General features: G+C 43.5%; 1 protein-coding gene across 2 annotated transcripts in view; it reads left to right on the forward strand.

Annotated features, from left to right (window-relative positions):
* Positions 1 to 23,642, forward strand: part of LRP11 (LDL receptor related protein 11) — a 48,205-nt gene that overhangs the window by 21,972 nt on the left and 2,591 nt on the right. Inside the window, exons 3-6 of one of the 2 annotated variants that reach the window (XM_021669879.2) lie at positions 2,541 to 2,682; positions 8,431 to 8,556; positions 9,859 to 10,071; positions 18,749 to 18,844. In XM_021669879.2, coding sequence (XP_021525554.2) covers positions 2,541 to 2,682; positions 8,431 to 8,556; positions 9,859 to 10,071; positions 18,749 to 18,844 — 577 coding nt within the window. Of the gene's footprint in view, positions 1 to 2,540; positions 2,683 to 2,986; positions 3,810 to 8,430; positions 8,557 to 9,858; positions 10,072 to 18,748; positions 18,845 to 23,642 lie in introns of those variants that run through there. The other variant, XM_064360576.1, reaches the window with a different exon arrangement.

Raw genomic sequence — 23,642 nt, forward strand, 5'->3', positions numbered from 1 at the left:
TCTTTGGGAGTTCTCTTATTGTCATTAAAGCTCCCTCTGCTGCCCTTAGTATTTTTGCACTCACGTAAGTGACCTCTGTTTTCCATTCTGTCAGTGTAGTTGGGACTGAAAGTAATGTAATGGCATGGCAACAAACATTGCCTAACATCTCTTTGAAATAACAAAGGGCAGGTGGCTGTTGTTGCCAGCCCTCCAGAGTAAAGCTTTTACAGAGAAAGTGATGGACAGCTTGTAGGCCAGTGTAGACTGTTTTACAATCCGAGGTCTCCATTCTGTTGCTGTCTCAGTGAATGAAACTCACTTCACAGGGATTCGTGTCTTTGTCTATAAAGAGTAATTGTTTTACGTTGTTCAGTTAGAGATAAGAATCACCCAGTGGATATATTTAAGCACTTACTATGGGCCAGGCCCTATGTGAAGCTCTTTTATGTGAGTTTTCTTATTTGATCCTCATCAGGGAGGTACTGTTATTATTTCCATTTTACAATGAAAAAAATTGAGGTTTAGAGACATTAAGTGACTTGTACATCATCACCCAGCTGGTATGGGGCAGGACTGGCATTCAAACCCATGTCTGTTGGTCATCAGGTTCTGTGCTCTTAACCACGCACCAGTGTTTCTTTCAGTGTAATCATAGGTCGCCTGGGTGGGCTTGGTAAGTGTAGAATCCTGGGTCCTGCTCTCCTGAACAACCCATTGACTCTGACTCTCTGAGACTGGGACCTGGAAATCCAGACCTTAACTAGAATGGCATAAAATATGACAACCACACTATCTCATTATATCACCTCTAAATGATTGTAAAGCATCCTGTGAGTGTGTACATGTAGTGTTGACAAATCCTCTAAGCCTAAGTCAGTCCAAATTCTAGGATTTCCTAATTAAAAACAAGCAGATGGTTCTTACAATAGTGCAATCCCATCCTCTGTCATTTCAAAGTCCATTATTAATGCATCAGTGTAATAGAATGTTGAATGGTCAGCGTTCTGCAGAGGACAATATCCAGACTAGTTCATTTACGCAGAAAGGAATTTTTTTTTACATAGAATATTAAATGGATAATACAATCATTAGGACAGCTCAAGAAACAGTCTTTAGGCTGAATGTCCAGGAATAACTCCCAAAGTCCCACCACAGAGCTGAGCCTCAGAAGCTGTTGCTCCAGCTGTGCTCAGCAAGCTGCCTGTGAGTGGTGGGAGAGTGAAGAGCGAGCATGGAGCCCTGGGTTAGGAAGTGATGAGAACCGAAGGGCGAGCATGGAACCCTGGATTAGGAAGTGAAGGCCCCCCAGGAGGGCCTCCACAAGGAATGAGTGGGGGAACTTGGATAGAAGAGGAGGCCAAGGAAGCAGGGGTTTTCAAACAGCCCAGAGTGGCCAGCGTTATTAGATACAGTAAGAAGGCCAGTTAAACATGGATTATTATTATTATTTTGAGATGGAGTCTCGTTCTTTTGCCAGGTGGACACTATCTCAGCTCACGGCAACCTCTGCCTCCTGGGTTCAATAGATTCTCCTGACTCAGCCTCCTGAGTAACTGGGACTACAGACATACGCCACCACGCCCAGCTAATTTTTGTGTTTTTAGTAGAAACGGGGATTTCGCCATGTTGGCCAGGATGGTCTCGATCTCCTGACCTCGTCATCTGCCTCTGCCTCCCTAAGCATTGGGATTACAGGCATGTGCCACTGTGCCCAGCCAAACATGGATTTTTAAAAAAATAGTATCGCTGGTCTTGACACCTGGGTGGCTTTTGCTAGGTCAGTTCGTGAGTTTTGCCAACACTGTTTCAGGGAATGGTGGGGAAAACAGCCACGTGGGTGGGGCTAAGACTAAATGGGAAGTGAGCAAACAGAAACAGCCAGGCCTTTCAGGGAGCCAAGTGGAGATGGGAAGGAAGCGAGGCTGGAGCTGGTGAGCCCTTGGAGCTCAGACAATTTTTTATTTGTTGTTTTGTTTGATTGTTTCTTAGGATGAGAGAAACTTGAGCATAGTTATAGCAGAGCCATTTGAAAGAGAATAAGTCGATGTGTTTTAAAAGTCCTAGAAAGAAAGAGGGCAAGGACTAGAAGAAGGGGTTGGCCTGGAACACAAGAGGGACAGCTCCTTCCTGCCAGCTGTCAGAAGAAGGTGGCAATGGGTACAGGTAGGGTCCCAGGAGGAGGTGGGTGGTGGAACCCTAGTCAGGGTCCTTATTTTCTCCCTGAAGCTGATTCTCATCAGCTGAGAATCCCCTGCTGAGACGGAAGGGCCTGGATCCTGAGCATGAGGCTGAGGATGAGGTGCAGGTTTGGAGGAGCAGCAGCTGCTGCGGACAAGTGACGGGATTGTCAGTCAAGGCCTTGGTCGCCTAAATAAAGGAGAACTGGTGAGTTCAAGGTGGGGAGCTGCTGACAGTGTGTGATGTAGTTTAGCAGCCTCAGGCTGGAGTGCAGAGGCAGGTCCTGGGCTGCTCTGAGACATGGACTTCCGGTTGAGGATGGTGTAGGACTCAGGGCTCAGGTCAGCTGCTCAATGTGATGTGTCCCCTCTTTGTGGCAGGTGCTTCAATCAGGAACCCTGAAGCTGTCCCACCTACAGGAGGGAACCTACACTTTCCAGCTGACCGTGACGGACACTGCCGGGCAGAAAAGCTCTGACAACGTGTCAGTGACGGTGCTTCCCATGGCCTACTCCACTGGAGGTGAGAAGAAAGTCCTTCCCTCACTTCCCCCTGCTTATGGAAGGGTGGTGTCGGGTTGGCATTTTGCATTCTGCTCTGCACCTCATGGGCTGTTCCATTTTATTTTTGGTTACTGCTGAATGAGAGTCTTTGCTAAAAATACAATAACAAAAGCAAGCTCTCTTCTGTTTTGGGCTTTGCTGCTGCTACTGGGTTGGGGTAGAGAAAGTCTTCCAGGGGATGAGAAGAGATGCTTCTGATTTTCTTGACTTTACTTCATCAAAGACAATTGCCTGGCTATTCTAGGAGAGGATTTTGTTTAAAGATGGGTGGTCCATTTGATGCATCTGTTCCAAGAGGAAGGCTGAGGAGTATAGTGAAACCAGCTGAACTCGTGGAAGGAGAGAGTGGAATGGTAGTTACTGGAGGCTGTGCGGGGGACAGACTGGGAAGGGAGAGATGCTGGTCGAAGGGTACAGAGTGTCACAGACTGGAGGAACAGGTTCTGGTGATCTGTTGCACAGCATGGTGACTATAGTTAATGATAATGTATTGTCTATTTTGAAATTGCTAAATGAGTAGGTTTTAAATGTTGTCACTACAAAAGGATTATAAGTAGAGGAAATGATAGATATGTCAGTTAGCTTGATTTAATCATTCCACAATGTAAACATATATCAAAACATCACATGGTGCCCCATAAACATATACTCTTCTCTTTGTCAATTAAAAATACATATAAAGACAAGGAAAAGGCATAGCGCTGGATTGAAGAAAGACTTGGCTCTTGGGTGTAATCCACGGCTGATATAATTAATCACTTCAGAAATTTTAGAAAGAAAAAAAGAGTGCAGCTAAGGAGTACAGTTAAAATTAATTGAAATATGAAAAGGACATATCAATTTGAAAGCACTGCCTACACATTTTCATAGACACTTAACACAGATGCATAGACATATTGATAATATAACTTTAAATATATATGACGGTTCTCACGTTCTGTTGCACAGTGTAAAACTTACTTATTTCATCCATTTATGTTTCTTACATCTATGTTTCTTACATTCCAGTTGGCTAAGGCAGAGCTTTAGTCAACTGCTGACTCTGGGAGGAAAGGACTTGGGAAGAAGACACAGATACCCTGTCATCCCTACAGAAATCAGAAAAGGATTGTTCTTGTACAATTGAGGTGCCTGGGAGAGAGGAAGGGCCTGCACTGATCCAAGCAGATGGCCAGCACTTCACCAGCCATTTGTTTGCCCGGGTTTATTTACGCAGGCAGCTTTTTTTTTTTTTTTTTTTTTGAGACAGTTTTGCTCTTGTTGCCCAGGCTAGAGTGCAGTGGTACACTCTACAGTGACTACAGGCCACCATGCCCGGCTAATCTTGTGTTTTTAGCAGAGACAGGGTTTCACCATGTTGGCCAGGCTGGTCTCAAACTCCTGACCTCAAGTGATCCTCCTGCCTTGGCCTCCCAAAGTGCTTGGATTACAGGCATGAGCCACTGCTCCCGGCCCAACATTTACATTTCTAAGAAAGATTAGGTCATCAAATTTTTTAAAATATCCATTGCATGGAACTTAGCAACACTAAAGATATTGTAGTATTGTAGAGGGAACCCCTCACCACAGACACAATTCACTTTTGGAGAGGTGCTAAGATCTTGTACGTTTAAATATCCTATTAGTTAGTCATTGTGTATCAGTGTCTGCAGTATGCAGGGACCTTGCCAGGCCCTGGGGATAGAGTGGTGCACTCGTGGTCCCTGACTTCTTGTAGCTTATAGTCTCACAAAGCTTTGCCGTCACTAGCCATCACTCTAGTAAACTTGCAGTAAGTCTCTGACATTTTTGAATTCTCAGTATTCACAACTCAGAATCTGGATGGTAATTAAGCCAGCAGTGTGCAGAATGAGGATAAAAGAGTTGGCCAGGCTCACACCTGTAATCCCAGCACTTTGGGAGGCCGAGGCGGGTGGATCACAAGGTCAGGAGTTTGAGACCAGACTGGCCAAGATGGTGAAACCCCGTCTCTACTAAAAATATAAATGGGCACAGTGGCAGGCACCTGTAATCCCAGCTACTCAGGAGGCTGAGGTGGGAGACTTGTTTGAACCCAGGACGGGGAGGTTGCATTGAGCCAAGAGCACGCCATTGCACTCCAACCTGGGCGAAAAGAGCGAAACTCCATCTAAAAGAAAAGAAAGAGTTGGGTCAGGACTGTGATTTACTTGTATTATATTGAATCTAGTCTTCTATCAAAAACAGAGATTGGTATGCGTACTGGAAATGAAGTTTTCCAAGGAGTTAGAGATTTTAGAATCCTAAGGACTTGTCAACCTTGATAATTTTCATAGGCTGCATTAAAAACTTGTTTGGCCGATGACTTCATGTCCAGCCAGGGGTTAAGCTCACTGTAAGGAGGAAGGGTAACCAGACACAGACAGGAAGATACCAAACTCCTGCCCACACCAGTGCTGTGAGGTCACCAGTGACAGCAAGTAAACAGTGTCTGTCCAACCCAGCCCGGATTCCATCAGCCCTGCTGGTTCATTGCAGCTGCACAGGAGAGATAGCCACCTACTCAAAACATTGCTGAGCTCCTTGTCTGGACGGGCACCAGGACCAGTGGACGCAGGGCATTGGCTCCAGCAAGGATGGCTCACTTGTGTGGAGCTGGGCGCCCTATAGAGGGCTTTCCCCCTGGGTAGAGGACTCCCCTGGGCAGGGCCTTAGTCAGCTGCTGACTCTGGGAGGAAAGAACTCGGGAGGAAGACACAGATACCCTGTCATCCCCACAGAAATCAGAAAAGGATCGCTCTTGTACAACTGAGGTGCCTGGGAGGGAGGAAGGGCCTGCACTGATACGAGCAGATGGCCAGCACTTCACTAGCCACTTGTTTGCCCTGGTTTATCTACTCGGGCATCTTTCCGGGCTCCAGAGGTAAATTGCCAGCTGTAAATTTCTGGCCTTTCTCCAAGATGGTAATAAACTGTATTTGAAGTGGCAGAGAGTAATGTGAGAATCACTTTTGATTCTAAATGGCTGCTTGGAAATAGGTCTTGTGTGTGTAACTTTATATGGAAAATAAAAAAGAATTGGTGTAGTACTAACTGCTGTCTGGAATCACTTACTGGTTATATTGGAATAACATGCTATGAATTAAAGTTAACAAAACACCACAGATAGACATTGGAAAATAAAGGAAGGAGAGACAAGTATTTCCCTCACCTCTATTGTATGTAATTGGTCTTGCAATGAATAACCCAGATGTTATGGTAACCAAGGGTGACACCAGCTGGGGTAGACAGATGAGCAGGTACCCTGCCTGTATGATTATAACTTGGTTCAATTTTTAATAAGTTAACATTTTGAACATTTTTCACGTTTAGAAAAATGATCTATTCAAATAGCAAGCCATCAACCTCTTCCAACATGATCTAGCTCAGCAGTCTCCAAATAGGATGCCCCTGAGTTGTTCAAGACATTTTTAGGGTGAGAAAGAAGATAGGAGAGTTTATATTTTTGTTGCTTGAGCCTGGGAGATGGAGGCTGCAGTGAGCTTGTACCACTGCACTTCAGCCTGGGTGACACAGTGAGACTCCGTCTCAAATAAATAAACTGTAGATGCCTGTTCAACAATATATTAAAGATCAGAATGCATGATCAAAAAAGTTTGGAGGCACTAATCCAAAAAAGATAGAAAATTTACAAATATTGATCCATCTCCAAAACCACCAAGGCATAAATAAAGTCTTGAGATATTTGGGATTTTGATGCCATGAATTTAAGAAACCTGAAGAGGAACTATATCCTGTTTGATATCCAGAGTGTCCCCCTGCCTCCCCTCCCTGCTTCTTCCCAGTGGCTGGAGCTGACTCTCCTTCAGGCCCATGTTCTCAGTCATAACTGCAGGCTCTTTGCTTCCTCTTCTTCTGCAGGAACTTCTACCAGCATGTATTTTCTTTACCCTCTCTCCTTATTTTCTTTACCCTGGATCAGTGTATCTTCAGATTGCCTTACACCCAGACAGACTCCTTTTTCAACCTCTTGATTTAACCACATTTCAATAAAATATGTGTCCAAGGCCAGGTGCCGTGACTTACACCTGTAATCTCAGCACTTTGGGAGGCGAAGGCAGGAGAATTGCTTGAGTCCAGTTTAAGACCAACCTGGGCAACATAGTGACACCCCATATCTAAAAAAAAAAAGTGTGTGTCCAAGATTTCACTTGGGTTTGTGAACTGTGTTTAGCCATTTGGTTTTGAAGGAATATCACATAATCTGCCACTCCCTCATGTTCCTGAGAGAATTGTCTAGTCCACTCTGTCCCTGTAAAACTGTGGAGCTCCTATGACCTGTTTCTAGCCTGATGCCTTAGTCCATGTTGCCAGTACCAGATAGTAACCCTGTTCTCGTCCAGCTAAGTCTAATAAACTTGGCTTAATCAGGGGAGAGGGAAAATGCATTTCAGGAAAATATTTGTAGCTCCTGTGAATTGCTCCTAAGAGCTCTAGAAGGGAGAAAATCTTATTTCATGAAACTACATTCATGCCAGCCTGTAACTAAAGATTTCATTTATTCTCTACAGTATCAGGGATGTTATAGTAGTCAACAAATAGGATTCAATAGTAGAAAGTTAATCTCAGTGTAAAGTATTACTTAGGAAACAAGAATGTAAGACATAGCATATGTAAAATGGTACCTCTGGGCCGGGTACAGTGGCTCATGTCTGTAATCCTAGCACTTTGGGAGGCTGAGGCGGGTTGATTAGTTGAGGTCAGGAGTTTAAGACCATCCTGGCCATGATGGTGAAACCCCATCTCTCCCAAAAACACAAAAATCAACCCAGTGTGGTGGTGTATGTCTGTGGTCCCGACTATTTCAGAGGCTGAGGCAGGATAATCTCTTGAACCCGGGAGGCAGAGGTTGCAGTGAGCCAAGATTGTGCCACTGCACTTCAGCCTGGGTGACAGAGTGAGACCTTGTCTTAAGTAAGTAAGTAAATAAATAAATAAATAAAATGGCACCTCTGTTAAAATATAGCCTAGTGCCATCCAGTGGGTAGGATGGTGTTAGGTGGCCTCCTGCGGAGCAGTCGACAGCCAGAGGAAGAGGATCCAACGATGGGGTGTACGATTGAATGCAGAGGGATACAACTGAGGCGGAGGAGCAAGGGTGGAGAGAGACAAGGGCTGCTGCTTCTCTGTGCCACCACCTGGGCAAAGCAAGCACAGAGAGCAGCCCTCAGACCAAGAGCCCCTGAGGAGCTCGAAGAGTTAAGTCAGGAGGCTCAAAAAGAGCCCTCCAACCTCTCCAGAACCTGTTGCTTAAACTGTTAGATTTGCCTCATTATTTGCATCTCTTCACCCAAATGCATTTTTTTTTTGAGATGGAGTCTTGCCCTGTGGCCAGGCTGGAGTGCAGTGGTGTGATCTCAGCTCACAGAAACCTTCACCTCCCAGGTTCCAGCGATTCCCCTGCCTTAGCTTTCTGAGTAGCTGGGACTACAGGCACATGCCACCACGCCTGGATAATTTTTTGTATTTAGTAGAGATGAAGTTTTACCATGTTGGCCAGGATAGTCTTGAAACTCCTGACCTTGTGATCCGCCTGCCTTGGCCTCCCAAAGTGCTGGGATTACAGGCGTGAGCCACCACGCCCAGCCCCAAATGCATTTTATCATCCCCATAGACTCTCCTTTGTCATCCCCATCTTGAGAATCTTAACTTTTCCTGCGCTCCTGTGACAAGGTTTGTTTACAAACAGGATGTCTGCACACTTGCTCACGCTACCACTTCTTCTGTGATGATGGCTGCTGCATTGACATCACGCTCGCCTGCGATGGAGTGCGGCAGTGTCCCGATGGGTCTGATGAAGACTTCTGCCAGAATCGTGAGTTTGGCCATGTCACACTGCCAGGCAGTGGCTGGAAGGGATAGAGTCGGGAGGTCTGTGTCCTAAGAATAAAATGCAAATGCAGTGCCCTTCCGCTGCTTGATTTTAATTACAACTTTATGTATAAAAGCTATGCCTTAAATGACAGTTCAATATGTCTCTAGTCTAAGTCCCAAATGTCAGATTTTCAGTATTGCTTATGGTTTTAATTTTTTTCAATTTTCAAGGTTCTTTCTATCCTTAAAATGCTGCATATCATGTGCTTTCTTAAAAATTGAAGTGATCTGATGTTTTGTTTTGATAAATTTTTAAAGAAAATTTACAGTACACCAGAGTGTGGCTAAGTCAGGGCTATAAATCAGCCTTATAATGTCATACACATAGAAATGCCCTGTTAAGAAAGAAGAAAAACTGATGAAAGTTTAATGAAGTATGGATTTGAGGAAAGACAAAGATTCTCAAAACCTTAAATTTAAGTTTAGTCTTTGTCCATTTTTTTTTTTTGAGACAGAGTTTTGCTCTTGTTGCCCAGGCTGGAGTGCAATGGCATCTCAGCTCACTGCATTCTCCGCTTCCCAGGTTCAAGCAGTTCTCCTGCCTCAGCTTCCCAAGTAGCTGGGATTACAGCCATGCATCACCATGCCCAGCTAATTTTATATTTTTAGTAGAGACTGGGTTTCTCCATGTTGATCAGGCTGGTCTTGAACTGCCGACCTCAGGTGATCTGCCCGCCTCAGTCTCCCAAAGTGCTGGGATTACAGGCATGAGCCACCGCGCCCAACCTTTTTTTTTTTCTTTTTAAGACCAGGTCTCAGTCTGTCACCCAGGCTGGAGTGCAATGGCACGATCATGGCTTACAGCAGCCTCCCCAGGCTTAGGTGTTCCTCCTACCTCAGCCTCCTCAGTAGCTGGGACTGCAGGCATGTGCCACCATGCCTAGATAATTTGTTATTTTTTGGAAAGATGGGGTTTTGCCATGTTGCCCAGGCTGGTCATGAACTCCTGGGCTTAAGTGATCTGCCTGCCTCTGCCTCCCAAAGTGCTAGGATTATGCATATAAGCCACCATGTGGGGCCCTGTCCATTTCTTTATGTGTAACATTTGGAAAGCTGTTAGAAGAACAGATTACCCATTTGAAAACAAGAGAGAATAGATTTTTATGGTGCTCTGACATGTCTTAGATGAATGGGCTATTATGTCCAAATATCAGTGATTTTAAATCACCTGCAGATGTAGTGGTTTTAGTAGTAAAGTTCAGAAAAGAAATCCAGCAACTAACAGTAGCTCTTCACACTTCAGTGGGCCTGGACCGCAAGATGGTAACCCACACGGCTACTAGTCCTGCCCAGCCAAGAACCACAGGGCTGAGTGAAGACGCAGGGGACGAATCCTTGGTGGAAAAGTCTCAGAAAGCCGCTACCCCAAACAAGACACCTGCATTATCAAACACGGAGAAGAGGAATCATTCCACCTTTTGGGGACCAGAGAGTCAAATCATTCCTGTGATGCCAGGTAAGGACTCAGGGCAAGTTCTCCAACGAAGAACCTTGTTTTCTGTAGCCAAACTTTGGCTCACAATTAAGTTTATGTTTGAAGAGTGTTAAGGAAGTATCTTGAAATAAGAGTTAAAATTAAGACTGTGGCCAAAAAGTGGGAAAAAATCTTGACATCTGCACTAATTTATAAATAGTATTTGTACTTACTAAATACACTCACACATAGATACGTACTCCAGAGGTACCAATACATATTTGTAACTACATTACCACTTAGCTTACGGAAACCTAAGTGTTCAATTGTAGGTGGTTTTAAGATGAAACAGCATAACCCTTATGTATTTGTGTAAATCCTCTTCACCCAAGCAAGTGAACATTTAAAAAGCCATCTTGAAAGAGATGCATGTGCTAGTAATTCAACCTTATGCTTCCAATTTAACTAAATCTATCACTTGAAAAATAAGGCTAATAAGATTTTTTTTTGAGACAGGCTCTCACTCTGTTGCCCAGGCTAGAGTACAGTGACGTGATCACAGCTCACTGCAGCCTCAACCTCCCATACTCACATGATCCTCCCACCTCAGCCTCCTGAGTAGCTGGGACTATAGGCGTAGTAGCTGGGACCACCATGCCTGGCTAATTTTTGTACTTTTTATAGAGACGAGGTTTTGCCATGTTGCCCAGGCTGGTCTCAAACTCCTGGGCTCAAGCAATCTGCCCACCTTGGCTGACCTCCCAAAGTGCTAGGATTATAGGTATGAGCCACTGCCCTGGTCTAAAATACATTCACATGACTAAAGCATTACAGGATTTAGCCAGATGCAGTGGCTCACCAGTAATCCCAGCTACTCTGGAGGCTGAGGCAGAAGAATTGCTTGAGGCCAAAAGTTTGAGACCAGCCTGGGCAACATAGTGAGACCTTGTCTCTATAAATAAATAAATAAATAATACAGGATTCCATCCTTTTAAATTTCTTTTTTACACACTTATTATTTGCATGATTATGTAACATGAGACAGAATAGAGATTATCACATTTCCAAAAGCTTTTGTAAATGTCTTGTCATACTCTGCATAAGTTCTATGGAAATAACCTGACACAATTTTAGTAAGTTTATTATGAAAAATTTTTGTTCATTGTACAAGATATGGAAGATGAAAAGTAAGAAGGAAAGTGATACCACCTCTTTTGAAAACTACTTCTAATATTTGTTGTATTTCCTTCCACTCTTTTGTTTATGTACCTTGTAGATTTTAAGTGCCTCCATAAAAATATGTCTGCAAAACATTGCATTCTAGCAGGGCCTTTTCCTTCTCGGTTTTAAGTACACTGCCAAGTGCCTGCGTTTTTGGTCCCTTCCTTGTTGGTACTGCCACCTACTGGTAAAATTGGACACTACATGCAAGCCTTTGGATGTGGTTTTAGTGGGTTTTCTCTGCTTAAGACAGTTTGTATGGAGAAGAGCATCGCAACCTAAGAAACAGAGCCAGGGGAGACCAGGTGTCTTTGGCAGGACTGCTGAAGGGGTGAAGAGTTTATGGAGAGATCTGTGTTGACAGAGGCCAGGATGGATGAATTCCTACCACATCACTGTGGTGGAGAGGACTACATAAGCATAAACAAATTAGCTGAAGTCAGAGACCAAAGCCCAGGTCTTGGCTCTACCTTTAGAATCTTGAATAAGTCACTTCATATCTTTGGACCTCAGTTGCCTCATTTGTTAATAACTGACTTCAAGTGAGGAATGATAAATAGGCTGACATTCATACTTTACCCCATCAGCCCTCACCCATGCTGTGTGTTGCTCATTGATCCCAGCACTGCCCCATGGGGAGTGTGGACTTAGCTCAGAATCCTTTTGAAAATAGTGCCCCAGGCTGGAAGCCATTAACACAGCAAACTAACACAGGAACAGAAAACCAAATACTGCATGTTCTCACTTAGATGTGGAAGCCGAATGATGAGACCACATGGACATATGGAGGGGAACAACACACACTGGGGCCTGTCAGAGGGTTGGGGGTGGGGGCAGGGAAAGCATCAGGAAGACTAGGTAATGCTAGGCTTAATACCTGGGTGATGCAATGATCTCTACAGCAAACCACCATGGCACATGTTTACCTATGTAACAAACCTGCATATCCTGCACATGTACCACAGAGCTTAAAAGTTGGAGGAAAAAAAAGAAAATAATGCTCCAGGCTACCACCTGCAGTTGATGGGAGTCAGCACCCAATTTCCAATGGATTTATGATCTCTGCTTTTGCTTTTTGATAATCAGCCTTAGGATTTGGTTATAAAGATGTAAAGAATGGCCTTTCACAGATGCAGAGAGATTAGATGTCTAGTTATTATAACATATTAGAATTTTTTCTAATTATTAAAATAATGCAGATTTACTGCAGAAAATATAGAAAAATACAAAGAAAGTTAAAAGCATCTAGCAAAATTCACTATTAAAATTTCGTTGCGGCCAGGCACAGTGGCTCACACCTGTAATCCCAACACTTTGTGGGGCCAAGGTGGGTGGATCATGAGGTCAGGACTTTGAGACCAGCCTGGCGAATATGGTGAAACTCCATCTCTATTAAAAGTACAAAAATTAGACATGGTGGCATGCGCCTATAGTTCCAGCTACTCAGGAGGCTGAGGCAGGAGAATCGCTTGAACTCGGGAGGCGGAGGTTGCAGTGAGCCAAGATTGCACCACTGTACTCCAGCCTGGGTGACAGAGTGAGACTCCATCTCAAAAAAAAATTTTTGTTGCATTTTCTTCTGGTACTTTTATTCATACACATATACATATTTACTCATTTTTAACAAAAATGGTATAATGCTTTTATAAGACTTTTTTCTCACTCATGAGCATTTTCATGTATTATTAAATATTCATCAAAAACACAATTTTTGGAAGTCCTGGGGTGAAGACAGTGGGAAAAAAGCAGAATTTTGAAAATGTTAGAAAGAGCCCTCACATCCTGTGGTTTCTGTTCAGATGGCAGCTCTGCTGCCCTCCCCCTCTGCTGTCCCTAAGACCACTAGACTAGAGTCCCCGGCCTCTGATTTCATGTAAGTTAAAGACCCATAAGTAGATTTAAAAGTGCATTATTGTTCATGACACATGCCTGGGCTTTAAGAGGACCATCAGCTAGTATAATAAATATGGATGAGTTAAATCCACTGCTGGCTCCTTCCCTCACAGACATGTGGTGAGGACAAATAAGACTTAGCTCATGGAAGACTCGTTAACGAGATACTAAGATTACTACTAACAGCGTAGCATGCAGACTAGTGAGATGTAGTTTTTCACCTATCACATTGACAATGATGAAGAATTATAATAATTAATGTTTCTAAGAATAGAGAGAAACAAGTCTCACACTCTTCTGGTGGCAATGCAATTAGTACAGCCTTCCAGAGGGCAGTTTCTGAAGCCTTAAAATTGTGTATATGGTTGGGTGCAGCAGCTCACACCTGTAATCCCAGCACTTTGGAAGGCCAAGGCAGTGGATTGCTTGAGGCCAGGAGTTCTAGACCAGCCTGGAAACATGGCAAAACCCCATCTCTACTAAGAAATACAGAAATTAACTGGTCATGGTGGTATGCACCTATAGTCCCAGCTACTTGGAAGGTTGAGGTGGGAGAATCGCTTGAGCCTGGGAGGTCAAGGCTACAGTGAGCTGTAATCGCACCACTGCACTCCAGCCTGGGTGACAGAATGAAGTCACATCTCTAAAACAAAACAAAACTATGTGTGTGTTGACCCAATTCCACTTTTGGAGATTTATTCCACACAGGTTACTGAGGACAAAATGAAGATATGTGCAGACATAAGGTTACACCAGTGAATGCACGCTCAGTACACTCAGAGCCAGCGGGTGGGAGGAGCACAGAGCTGCAGTGTGGCCCATGTTTGCTCAGCCTGTAAAGGCACGATGGCTGGATTGTTGTTGGCCGTGGTCGCAGCCATAGGGCCTGTTCTCTGTGTGGTCCATGTCATTCATTTAACAGTTCCATCCTCTTGTATCCAGCCTAGCCCGAGGAAAGAAGTCTGGTTTCCAGTCCTACAGAGGGCTAGAAAAGTGGTGCTGTATCCACATTGACGTGGAATCCTATGTTTGGAAACTTGAGAATTCATGTCCAGCACGGCAGGTCAGCCAGATTCTGTAAGGGACTGGACCGAAGCCTGGGCTTAGGAGAGTGCGTGGTTTCTGTACGGAGGTGTAGAGTTCTGCCTGTGTGTTCATGGGGTCCCCTGTGAAATGTGCCAAAGCCTGTTGTTTCACTTTTCTCTGGTGGTAACTAGAGTGAGCAACTTTGACCTTTCTGTTTTATAGAAAGCATTTTATTCAGAGAGGACATTCTTATAAGGGATTTTTTTTTAAAGGTTTTTTTTTCACCTGCCTTAGATTTTTCATGGGTATTCCATCTTTTCATTGTGTCAGACTCTCTTTTCTTGCTGAGAAACCATTTGGAAACTCTAAGATCACATTTCTGGAAAGGCAGTTTGAATTTGTTGATGCCTGACACGGAGACCATCCACATAGCCAGTCGTGCTCTAACATGGGGCAGGACTGAACAGATCCTTAAAAGCATGGAAGATCCAGTTCGAGTAAATTTACTTTATACAAATGAGAATATTCAAGTGGTTATTTCCACAAAATTATTCTCAGAGTAAGTCCTCTTTCGTTGACCTTATTCTTGGGAAGCTGTCATGTAATCACTGTGTTCACCAGGTGCCTCTAACCACACCCCATTATTCTAGGACACTTAGATGGTAAAAGGCGCCCTCTACCTTCTACAGGGTTTTAGTCTGCATTGTTTTGGACACTGTAATGGCAATAACATGATTTTTATTATTTGAAATCTATCGATGGTTTATACAGTACATTTTATTTTGTAACCCCTGACCCATGTGTGGGTTATTCCCAAGGAACCACTGGTTTTAAAATATGTTTCATGGTTCATTTTATCTCGATTATTAGTTGAATATCCCCAGCATTCTGATAGGATCTAAACATTATCCTATGGGCAAATACAAATATATTCACAAACAGTGATTTTTTTTTTTTATCATCCTGCCTTCACCAATGGAGAAGGGATGATAGGAAAATGAATGAACTTAGAATTCTTTCAAACTAATTTTAGACACTCTGTAAAGGCTCTTCCAAAGCTTGCTAGTACCACAGTGAAGATGAACAAAGAGCATGTCTGTGAACGAGGAGTTTTATGGCTATACTGAGGCCTAAATGTCATTTCCAGTGTAAGCAAGCATACAGACCAGGTGCCACTGGCTCGCTGCAGTCTCATCCTAGCAGACACCGAACGTTTCCTGAAGAGAGCTCCCTCTTACCTGCTTTGTAGACGTGCAGTATGATCTACCACTGAGCAACAAGAGACCATGCTGCTGTCTGTGTGAGTTGGGTTGGTGTAGCAGGTGGTCACAGGAAGCTATGGAGCATGCTGGGATGCAGGCCCACATGGTAGCCACTTCCCCAGCAGGTGTTGCCAGCTTTCTTCCAGATCATACCTGCATGCTCTGTGGCAGCTGGAAATGAAATGGAAACAGCTTCCATCCAGCTGCCAACTCCCTCTGTGAATGTGTCGCCGTGCATGGTAAATAGAATACATTTGGAAGAGAGGAAAAATAATTTCCTAAGACATCAAGTCTTCCGGAGAATCATTACTAAAAATAACTATGTCCAGAAGCAAGTGATGTCATTGTTTTGTTTTGTTCTGATTTGCCACACTGGCTAGAGCCTGTGATTGGATGTGTGAAAGTGAAGCGTTTCTCTGTGGCATTCCTTATGCTGAAATCTAGGAAAAATGAAGCAGGCAGTCTGGGAAATCATAGTGAATTCCTTTATGAAATGTAAACAGCAGACATTAACATTTCAAATGCCCAGAAGGCAGGGCAAGATCCCTGGGTAATCCTAGAATCCGTGGCAACTGTGCTTTCTGAAGTCTCCCGTGCACACTGCCCACTCCCTGATACCTGATCCCTCCCACTTCCTACATCACCATCTTCCTCTCCCCAGGGAATAAGGGCATTTAAGAAAATTGCTCTTTAAAAAAAAGAAACAAAACCAAAAACATTTTTAAAAGAAAAAGAAAATGGTCTTGGTCAACTGAAGATTCAGAATGAACTTGCATAGTTTTTTAAATGAACCCACCTGTGATGTTAGGTCCCCTTTGCAAGTACAGTTAGCCAATTTCTCTACTGCATTTTCAATAGGGCTTTGTCCAAGACCTTCCTAAAAATCAGTTAAAAGTGTGTGATTTTGCCTGACTGTGAGTAAATAAATATAGTGTTGACTTGGTTCTTGAAGTAAAAAACTCGTATTTGCTAGCCGTGACCTTGAGAGCAGTATGGTTCAATGGAAAACTCCTACTTTGGATCAGTCCTGAGTTCTAATTCCAGCACCACCAGTTACTAGCTACTAGGTAATTAACTTCTCTAAACTTCATTTCCTTACCTGTAAGAGGATAATAATCTCTCATAATATGGCTACAAAGATTGCATGAGATATTATATGTAAATATAATTTATGTCTCTCAGTCAATGTTAGTGCTGAGTGAATTTTTGCTAGAACCTTCAAGTCCAGTGATATTCACTAAGAAACCAGGGTAAGAGAGCGCCAAGTATATAAGGCAGTTTTCAAATAAAAAATAAAATAGTGCAATGGTGTTCTCAGTACTGAGTTCTTCTAAGGAATTAAGGTGAGCAAGCTCTCATCTTCATTGGGAAGAAACAGAGTGGGGTGAACATTGTGAATCCAGTTATTGTATGTTTTTTTTATTGGGTGAAAGACAAACCAGTTAATCCTCTGAAAAAAATCAAGAGTTGATGGAATTTTGGCATTTTGTTTTTATTCCTGGCTCATTATTTTTATTTTTATTGTTGTTTTTATTTTTATTTATTTATTTATTTGAGATGGAGTCTTGTTCTGTCACCCAGGCTGGAGTGCAGTGGCACTGTCTTGGCTTGCTGCAACCTCCACCTCCCAAGTTCAAGTGATTCTCCTGCCTCAACCTCCCAAGTAGCTGGGATCACAAGCATGTGCCACCACACCTGGCTAAATTTTGTATTTTTAGTAGAAATGGGGTTTCACCATGTTGGCCAGGCTGGTCTCAAACTCCTGACCTCAAGTGATCCACCCACCTCAGCCTCCCAAAGTGCTGGGATTACAGGTGTGAGCCACTGTGTCCAGCTCCTGGCTCATTATTTTTTAAAGTAGGACATAAGTGTCCAACCAGGTGATCTTCCTACTTCCAAATTTATTATTAGAGAGAAAGATAAAGCAGAATGTATAGAAGTCCCATTGCAAGCTAACCCAGCAGTACGGCATGGGGAGGAAGAAAGGAATGAAGGGAGAAGTAAAATTACAAAAATTAGCCAGGCATAGTGGCACACACCTGTGGTCCCAGCTACTCAGGAGAATTGATTGAGCCCAGGAGGTCAAGACTGCAGTGACCCTTGATCATGCCACTGCACTCTGGGCAACACAGACCCTGTCTCAAAAGTAAATAGGCCAAGTGTGGTGGATCACTTGAGGTCAGGAGTTTAAGACCAATCTGGCCAACATGATGAAACCCCATCTCTACTGAAAATACAAAAATTAGCTGGGCATGGTGGCATGCACCTGTAATCCTAGCTACTTGGGAGGCTGAGGCAGAAGAATCACTTGAACCCAGGAGTTGGAGGTTGCAGTGAGCCAAGATTGTGCCACTGCACTCCAACTTGGTCAACAGAGAGAAACTCTGTCTTAAAAAAAAAAGTTAATTTTTCCTTCAATATTATAACTCAATAAATAATATATCATTAAATTAGAAGTACTGGTCTCTACCAAGAAACCAGTTTGCATCCCAGCCCTGTGACCCACTTACTACTTGTGTGAACCTGGGTAGGAACCTGATCCTGAGCCTAACCGGAAAACATTGAGCTATTTATACCTGCCATCTAGAGTTGTGGTGAGAAAGAGAAAGAGCATGTGAAATGCCTTATATATACTCCTTGTTTATTCTTCAAAGAAAAACCATTCTAGTTTCTGCTTTTCATGGAATGATGTCCAGAGACTCGCTGTGACTCTTCTAGCCTGAGATCTCCCCTCCTTCTCCAAGAGGTGTGGTGGTAGTTCCGGTGAAGGGTGTCTTCCCTTTCTCTGTCGGTGATTTCGTATTAGCTGCATACTCTGCTTTATTAAATGGGTCACTTTATTTACTGCTTAACTATCAAACATAGGCCTTTTTTTATTAGAGAAATAAACAGTTCTTCTCCAAGTCCATCTTAAAAAAAAATAAAGCGGCCGGGCGTGGCGGCTCAAGCCTGTAATCCCAGTCCTTTGGGAGACCGAGGCAGGCGGATCATGAGGTCAAGAGATTGAGACCATCCTGGCCAACGTAGTGAAACCGTGTCTCTACTAAAATACAAAAATTAGCTGGGCATGGTGGAACGCACCTGTAGTCCCAGCTACCAGGGAGGCTGAGGCAGGAGAATTGCTTAAAGCTGGGAGGCGGAGGTTGCAGTGCGCCAAGATGGCGCCACTGCACTCCAGCCTAGCGCCTGGCGAAAAAACAAGACTCTGTCTCAAAAAAAAAACCCAAAAAAACAAAAAAAAGGCTGTATTTTCACATCTGTTTCCTGAAGTTTCTGATGCATATACCTTCATTATATGTTCTCTTTCTTTTCTGCAGATAGAAGTTCCTCAGGTAAGAACAGAAAAGAGGAAAATTATATTTTTGAGTCAAAGGCCAATGGAAGAGCAGCGGAACACCCAGCTCCAGAAACAGGTAAATGTCCACCTTGGAAACCCTTTGCAGAGTGTAGTCTTCTCAGAACTGCAAGTCCTCTGGCTGAGTATATTCCATGAAGCCATGAGAGTTCGTGACAGGAGCAGCCCATCAGTGGACCGGAAGAACTGTCTCTTCGTTGCCTATATTACACTGCGTCTTGGGGCTCATGATAGTAACCTGCCATCTTTGGACCTCAGTTGCTTTTTCTACACACCCTTCCAGATGTGACACCTGTGGAAAATGTCATACTTGTGGCATGGTGGGAGAACACAAGCTTTAGAGTCAGATGCCACAATTCAAATCCTTGCTCAAGGCTGGGCACAGTGGCTCACACCTGTAATCCCAGTACTTTGAGAGGCCAAGGCAGAAGGATTGTTTGAGCTCAGGAGTTCAAGACCGGCTTGGGCAACGTGGCAAAATCCCATCTCTACAAAAAATTACAAAAATTAGCCAGTTGTGGTGACACTTGCCTGTAGTCCCAGTATTGAGGAAGCTGAGGTGGGGGGATCACTTGAGCCTGGGAGGTCGAGGCTGCAGTGAGATGACACTGTGCCACTGTACTCCAGCCTGGGTAACAGAGTAAGATCCTGTCTCAAAAAAAAAAAAATTCTCACTTAACCACTAAACTCTATGACCTTGAGCAGGCTATCGTATCTCTCTGGATCTCAGTTTCCTCATTAGTAAGATGAGGATAGTAACAATACCTGCCTCATAGGGTTGCTAAGAAGACTATATGGGATAATTAATCTGAAGCATTTAATGCATTGCGTGGCTCATATCATGAGCCAAATACAGAAATGATGGCAGTTACTACTGAGTTACTTATGGTGAAAGAAGAGTAAAGGTCTTAGAGAACCTAGTTCTCTTTCCAAGTGCTCTAGTGACAACGAAGACAATAGGAATGAGAGAGGGTTGTAGGAAGTAGAATATTTACTCAATGGAAGAAGAATACAATAATTTCCTTAATTTTGATTGATTTTAACTAGAAAGACATGGGACACAGTCCTGTAGAAAGGCAGGTTTTATTCTTAAATCCCACAAACTAACTAGTAAAAGAAGCTTTAGGATAAGCTTAAGTTATAAACATTGAGAAAACTTTATTTTTACCCTATTATTTGTAATATCAGGACAATATTAAAATATAAGAATAATCCAGATGTGAAGTACCTCACCCCTCCATCTGCTGCCCTCCTGGACTTAGCATGTCCCAAGATACTTAAATAAAAGGAGCCCTGTGCCCTATCAAGGGAAGAGGGAAACCAGCCCACCTCTCGCCTCCCCACCCATATGTACTCAGAGAGTCTCAGCTCTAATTGGCTGGTGCCCATTCTGGTTGTTACATATTTTTTATTTTTTTTAATTTTGTTTTATTTTGTTTTTGAGACAGATCCTCGCTCTGTTGTCCAGGCTGGAGTGCAGTGGTGCCATCTCAGCTCACTGCAGCCTCTGCCTCCTAGGTTCAAACAATTCCCCTGCCTCAGCCTCCCAAATAGCTGGGATTACAGGTGCACGCCACCACACTCGGCTAATTTTTGTATTTTTAGTAGAGATAGGACTCCCCATGTTGGCCAGACTGGTCTCGAACTCCTGACCTCAAGTGATCTGCCCACCTCAGCCTCGCATAGTGCTGTCATTATAGGTGTGAGCCACCACGCCCAGCCTGTTACATATTTTAAATGTCACTTCCATTCATATGGACAGAATACATAATTCATCACCCTAGCTGGTTCCTGAGAATATCATCATGGTGTGTTTTAGAAGGAGCTAGATAGTTGTAAATCTCAAATTATCCAAACTAAGCCAACTAAATATTAAAAATCAAGAACAATTTTCAATATTCTAGCAAGTACTTTTGGGAGATTTCATTTTCCTTGTCATAAAATCATTAAATAGGAATCAGATCAGACAGTTCCGCAGCCTCATATCTGACTTAGCAAATAGAACGTTTTCCCAGATCATGTCTGTTTCATTCTTACCATAGCTAAACCTGAGCCCCGGCACTGGAATTGGCATCTTTAGCCACGGCTTCCTAACCCTTTAGCCTAAATGCTGGTATTCATCTTTAAGCAAGTCCCCTGGTCTGGGGCTGGGTGTTGCAGTCCAATTCATGAGAAATGATTTCTTCCAGGAGTTTCCGTGGGTCTTCACCAAAGTCTCTTTTTTTGTCCTGTTCCTTTGTAACATATGCGACTCATGTGGCTCGTACAGGAAGATGGAGGGAGAATGACACCTTGGGGCCACTCAGCCTTGTCAGAACTTCTTTCATCAGGTGGAGACTAGGAGGCAGTAGTAGCTACTGAGGCCCCAAACTGCTGGCATGGAGAGACCAGGCAGCCATCTTGACACCTCCAGAGCTGCTGTGTGTGGAATGAGAGCTGTAGAATCCAATTCTAGGCCATAGGTTTATCACCGATTTATATCTTTCATGATTCTTTGGAGGAATACTGGCCTCTTCCAAAACTTTGTTTGATACCTAACAGTCTCTAAAAGCAGCTTTCCCATCCCCTCCTTTGGCACCCAGACACATCTAAATTGTTCTTGAGAATCTTGTTCAGGATTTACCTGAGATTCTAAAAATACACCAGAGGTCGAAGTCCCATGAGTGTCATCAGTTCCAGGTCCTCTTGTCTTTAAGAGGTGGCCAACTATACCTGGGACCAGTTTTAAGCCCAGAAAATCAAGACTGTCTGGAGTCAACTTTCTCAGCTACCTGTCCCCGAAATGTAAAACCTTATCTGGTTGCATTCACCCATCTTCCTCTCCTCCAGTACTAAAGGAAGAGTGGTCCCCTCTTTCCAAGGTCTCTCTCCCTGATCTTGATATAGCTCCTGATTTCCTCAGGTACATTTCTCCATCGTCTCCCAGCTCTCCCACGCTTTTAATGTTTCTCTGCTGGCTCATTCCCCTGACTGTGATCACATTCAGATCTCTTAATATGTAAAGAAACAAAGTAGCATCCCTCCATCTTCTGTCCTCCCATAAATGAATTACCAGCTGCTAAATCCAGTGGGCTCCCCAGGCTTCACCTCACTTGACCTCTCATTAGTATTTGATTCAGCTGAGCACTTTCTTCTTGGACTAGTCTCTCTCCTCAAAACCCCCACTCGCTGCTATAGTGATTGTCTTCCTGTTTCTCTGACTGGTCTTTCTCTGTTCTTTTTGGTCCTCTTCTTTTGTCTGCCTTCTAAATGTTGGTTCCCAGGACCTTGTTCCTGGCTCTCCTTTATTCTTCCTTTCTCTCTGGCTGTCCTACCCACTTTCACGACTGCAGCTACCACCTTTATGCTAAAGGCTACTACATATTTAGGCCCAGATAATCCAAGAGCCTAAGAGAAAATTTCACCTGATCACCTCTAGGCATCTGAATCTGAAAATGTCAAAAAATAAACTTATCTGCTTCAACCACCCAACAATCTCTAGCATACATCAAAACCCTCAAGCAAAAATCCTACAGACCAGATAGATGCACCACCTATTTTATTTTAATACATCTATACTTCACATATAATTATATCATAGTAACTATAACACTGTGTTACATTTTTTTCCCATTTAAATGTTTATCCACCCAGACTTAGTCATTCAAAAACTGTCTCATTTACATTTTGCAGAAGTAGAGTACCTTAGTGCCATTATGGTTAAAATCACAGGCTCTGGGGCTGTCCTGTCTGGGGTTATATACTAGCTCTACCACTTACAGTCTTAGACAAGCCACTTCAGTGTTTTTTTTTGTTTGTTTGGTTTTAGACAGGGTTTTACTCTGTCACCCAGACTGGAATACAGTTTAAGAACTCACCGAAGCCTTTACCTCCCAGACTCAAGTGAGTCTCCTGCCTTAGCCTCCCAAAGCATTGGGATTATAGATGTGAGCCAGTGTGTCCGGACTCACTTCATTCTTTTTCTGAGACAGGCTCTCACTCTATCACCCAGGCTGGAGTGCAGTAGCCTGATCATGGTTCATTGCAGCCTCAACTTTCTGGGTTCTCCTACCTCAGCCTCCCAAGTAGCTGGGACTGCAGGTGCATACCACAACCAGCTAATTTTTTTATAGAGATGAGGTCTCACCATGTTGCCCAGGCTGGTCTTGAACTCCTGGGATCAAGCAGTTCACCTACCTTTGCCTCCCAAAGTGCTGGTATCACAGGCCTGAACCACCATGCCTGGCCCTCACTTCATTCTTGACGGCTTAGCTCCCTCATTTGTAAAATGGGAATAATAGAAGTATCAACTCATGTGATTGTGAGAAGTCGATGATTTAAGCTATAAAGCTGGTACTCTTGGCATTAGCTTATCTTTGGGGGGTATTTATTTACAAATAAAAGGATTATCAGCACTTAGCTCAGTGTCTGGCACATGGAGGAAGGCTTTTAATTAATGCAGACTGAATGAATAAATGAGAGGAAATGTTACAGAATAAGTCTACACAAGGGAGATGTTTCTCCTCTAGTTCCACCAGTTGGCAAGATCCCTACAGCTAAAAATAGTTCCACCATATCATCTCCAGACCTGGCCTGGCTGTAGAGTAGATCAGACTAAAAATAGAGCCTGCTAAGCTTGATAAAAAAGACTGATCTTGGCACACCCTGTCCCTCCCAGACTCCTGCAAGCCTTGCAACTTCTAGTCTGGTGTCTAGGATCCGCCTCACAGGAAAAACTAAAGAAATGTTTTCCTTTAATGGCCAAAATCACACCAGCATATTTGGAAGTTAGTTTTCAACAAAGGTTCTACTGACTGAGTCGGTTCCCTGGATTTAGAAAAGGAAATAAATTTCTTAAGCCCTAACCAGAAAAAGAA

The sequence above is a fragment of the Aotus nancymaae genome, unplaced genomic scaffold (assembly GCF_030222135.1).
Source record: "Aotus nancymaae isolate 86718 unplaced genomic scaffold, 86718_ANA_hifiasm-v0.15.2.pri h1tg000040l, whole genome shotgun sequence".
NCBI classification, from domain to species: domain Eukaryota; kingdom Metazoa; phylum Chordata; class Mammalia; order Primates; family Aotidae; genus Aotus; species Aotus nancymaae.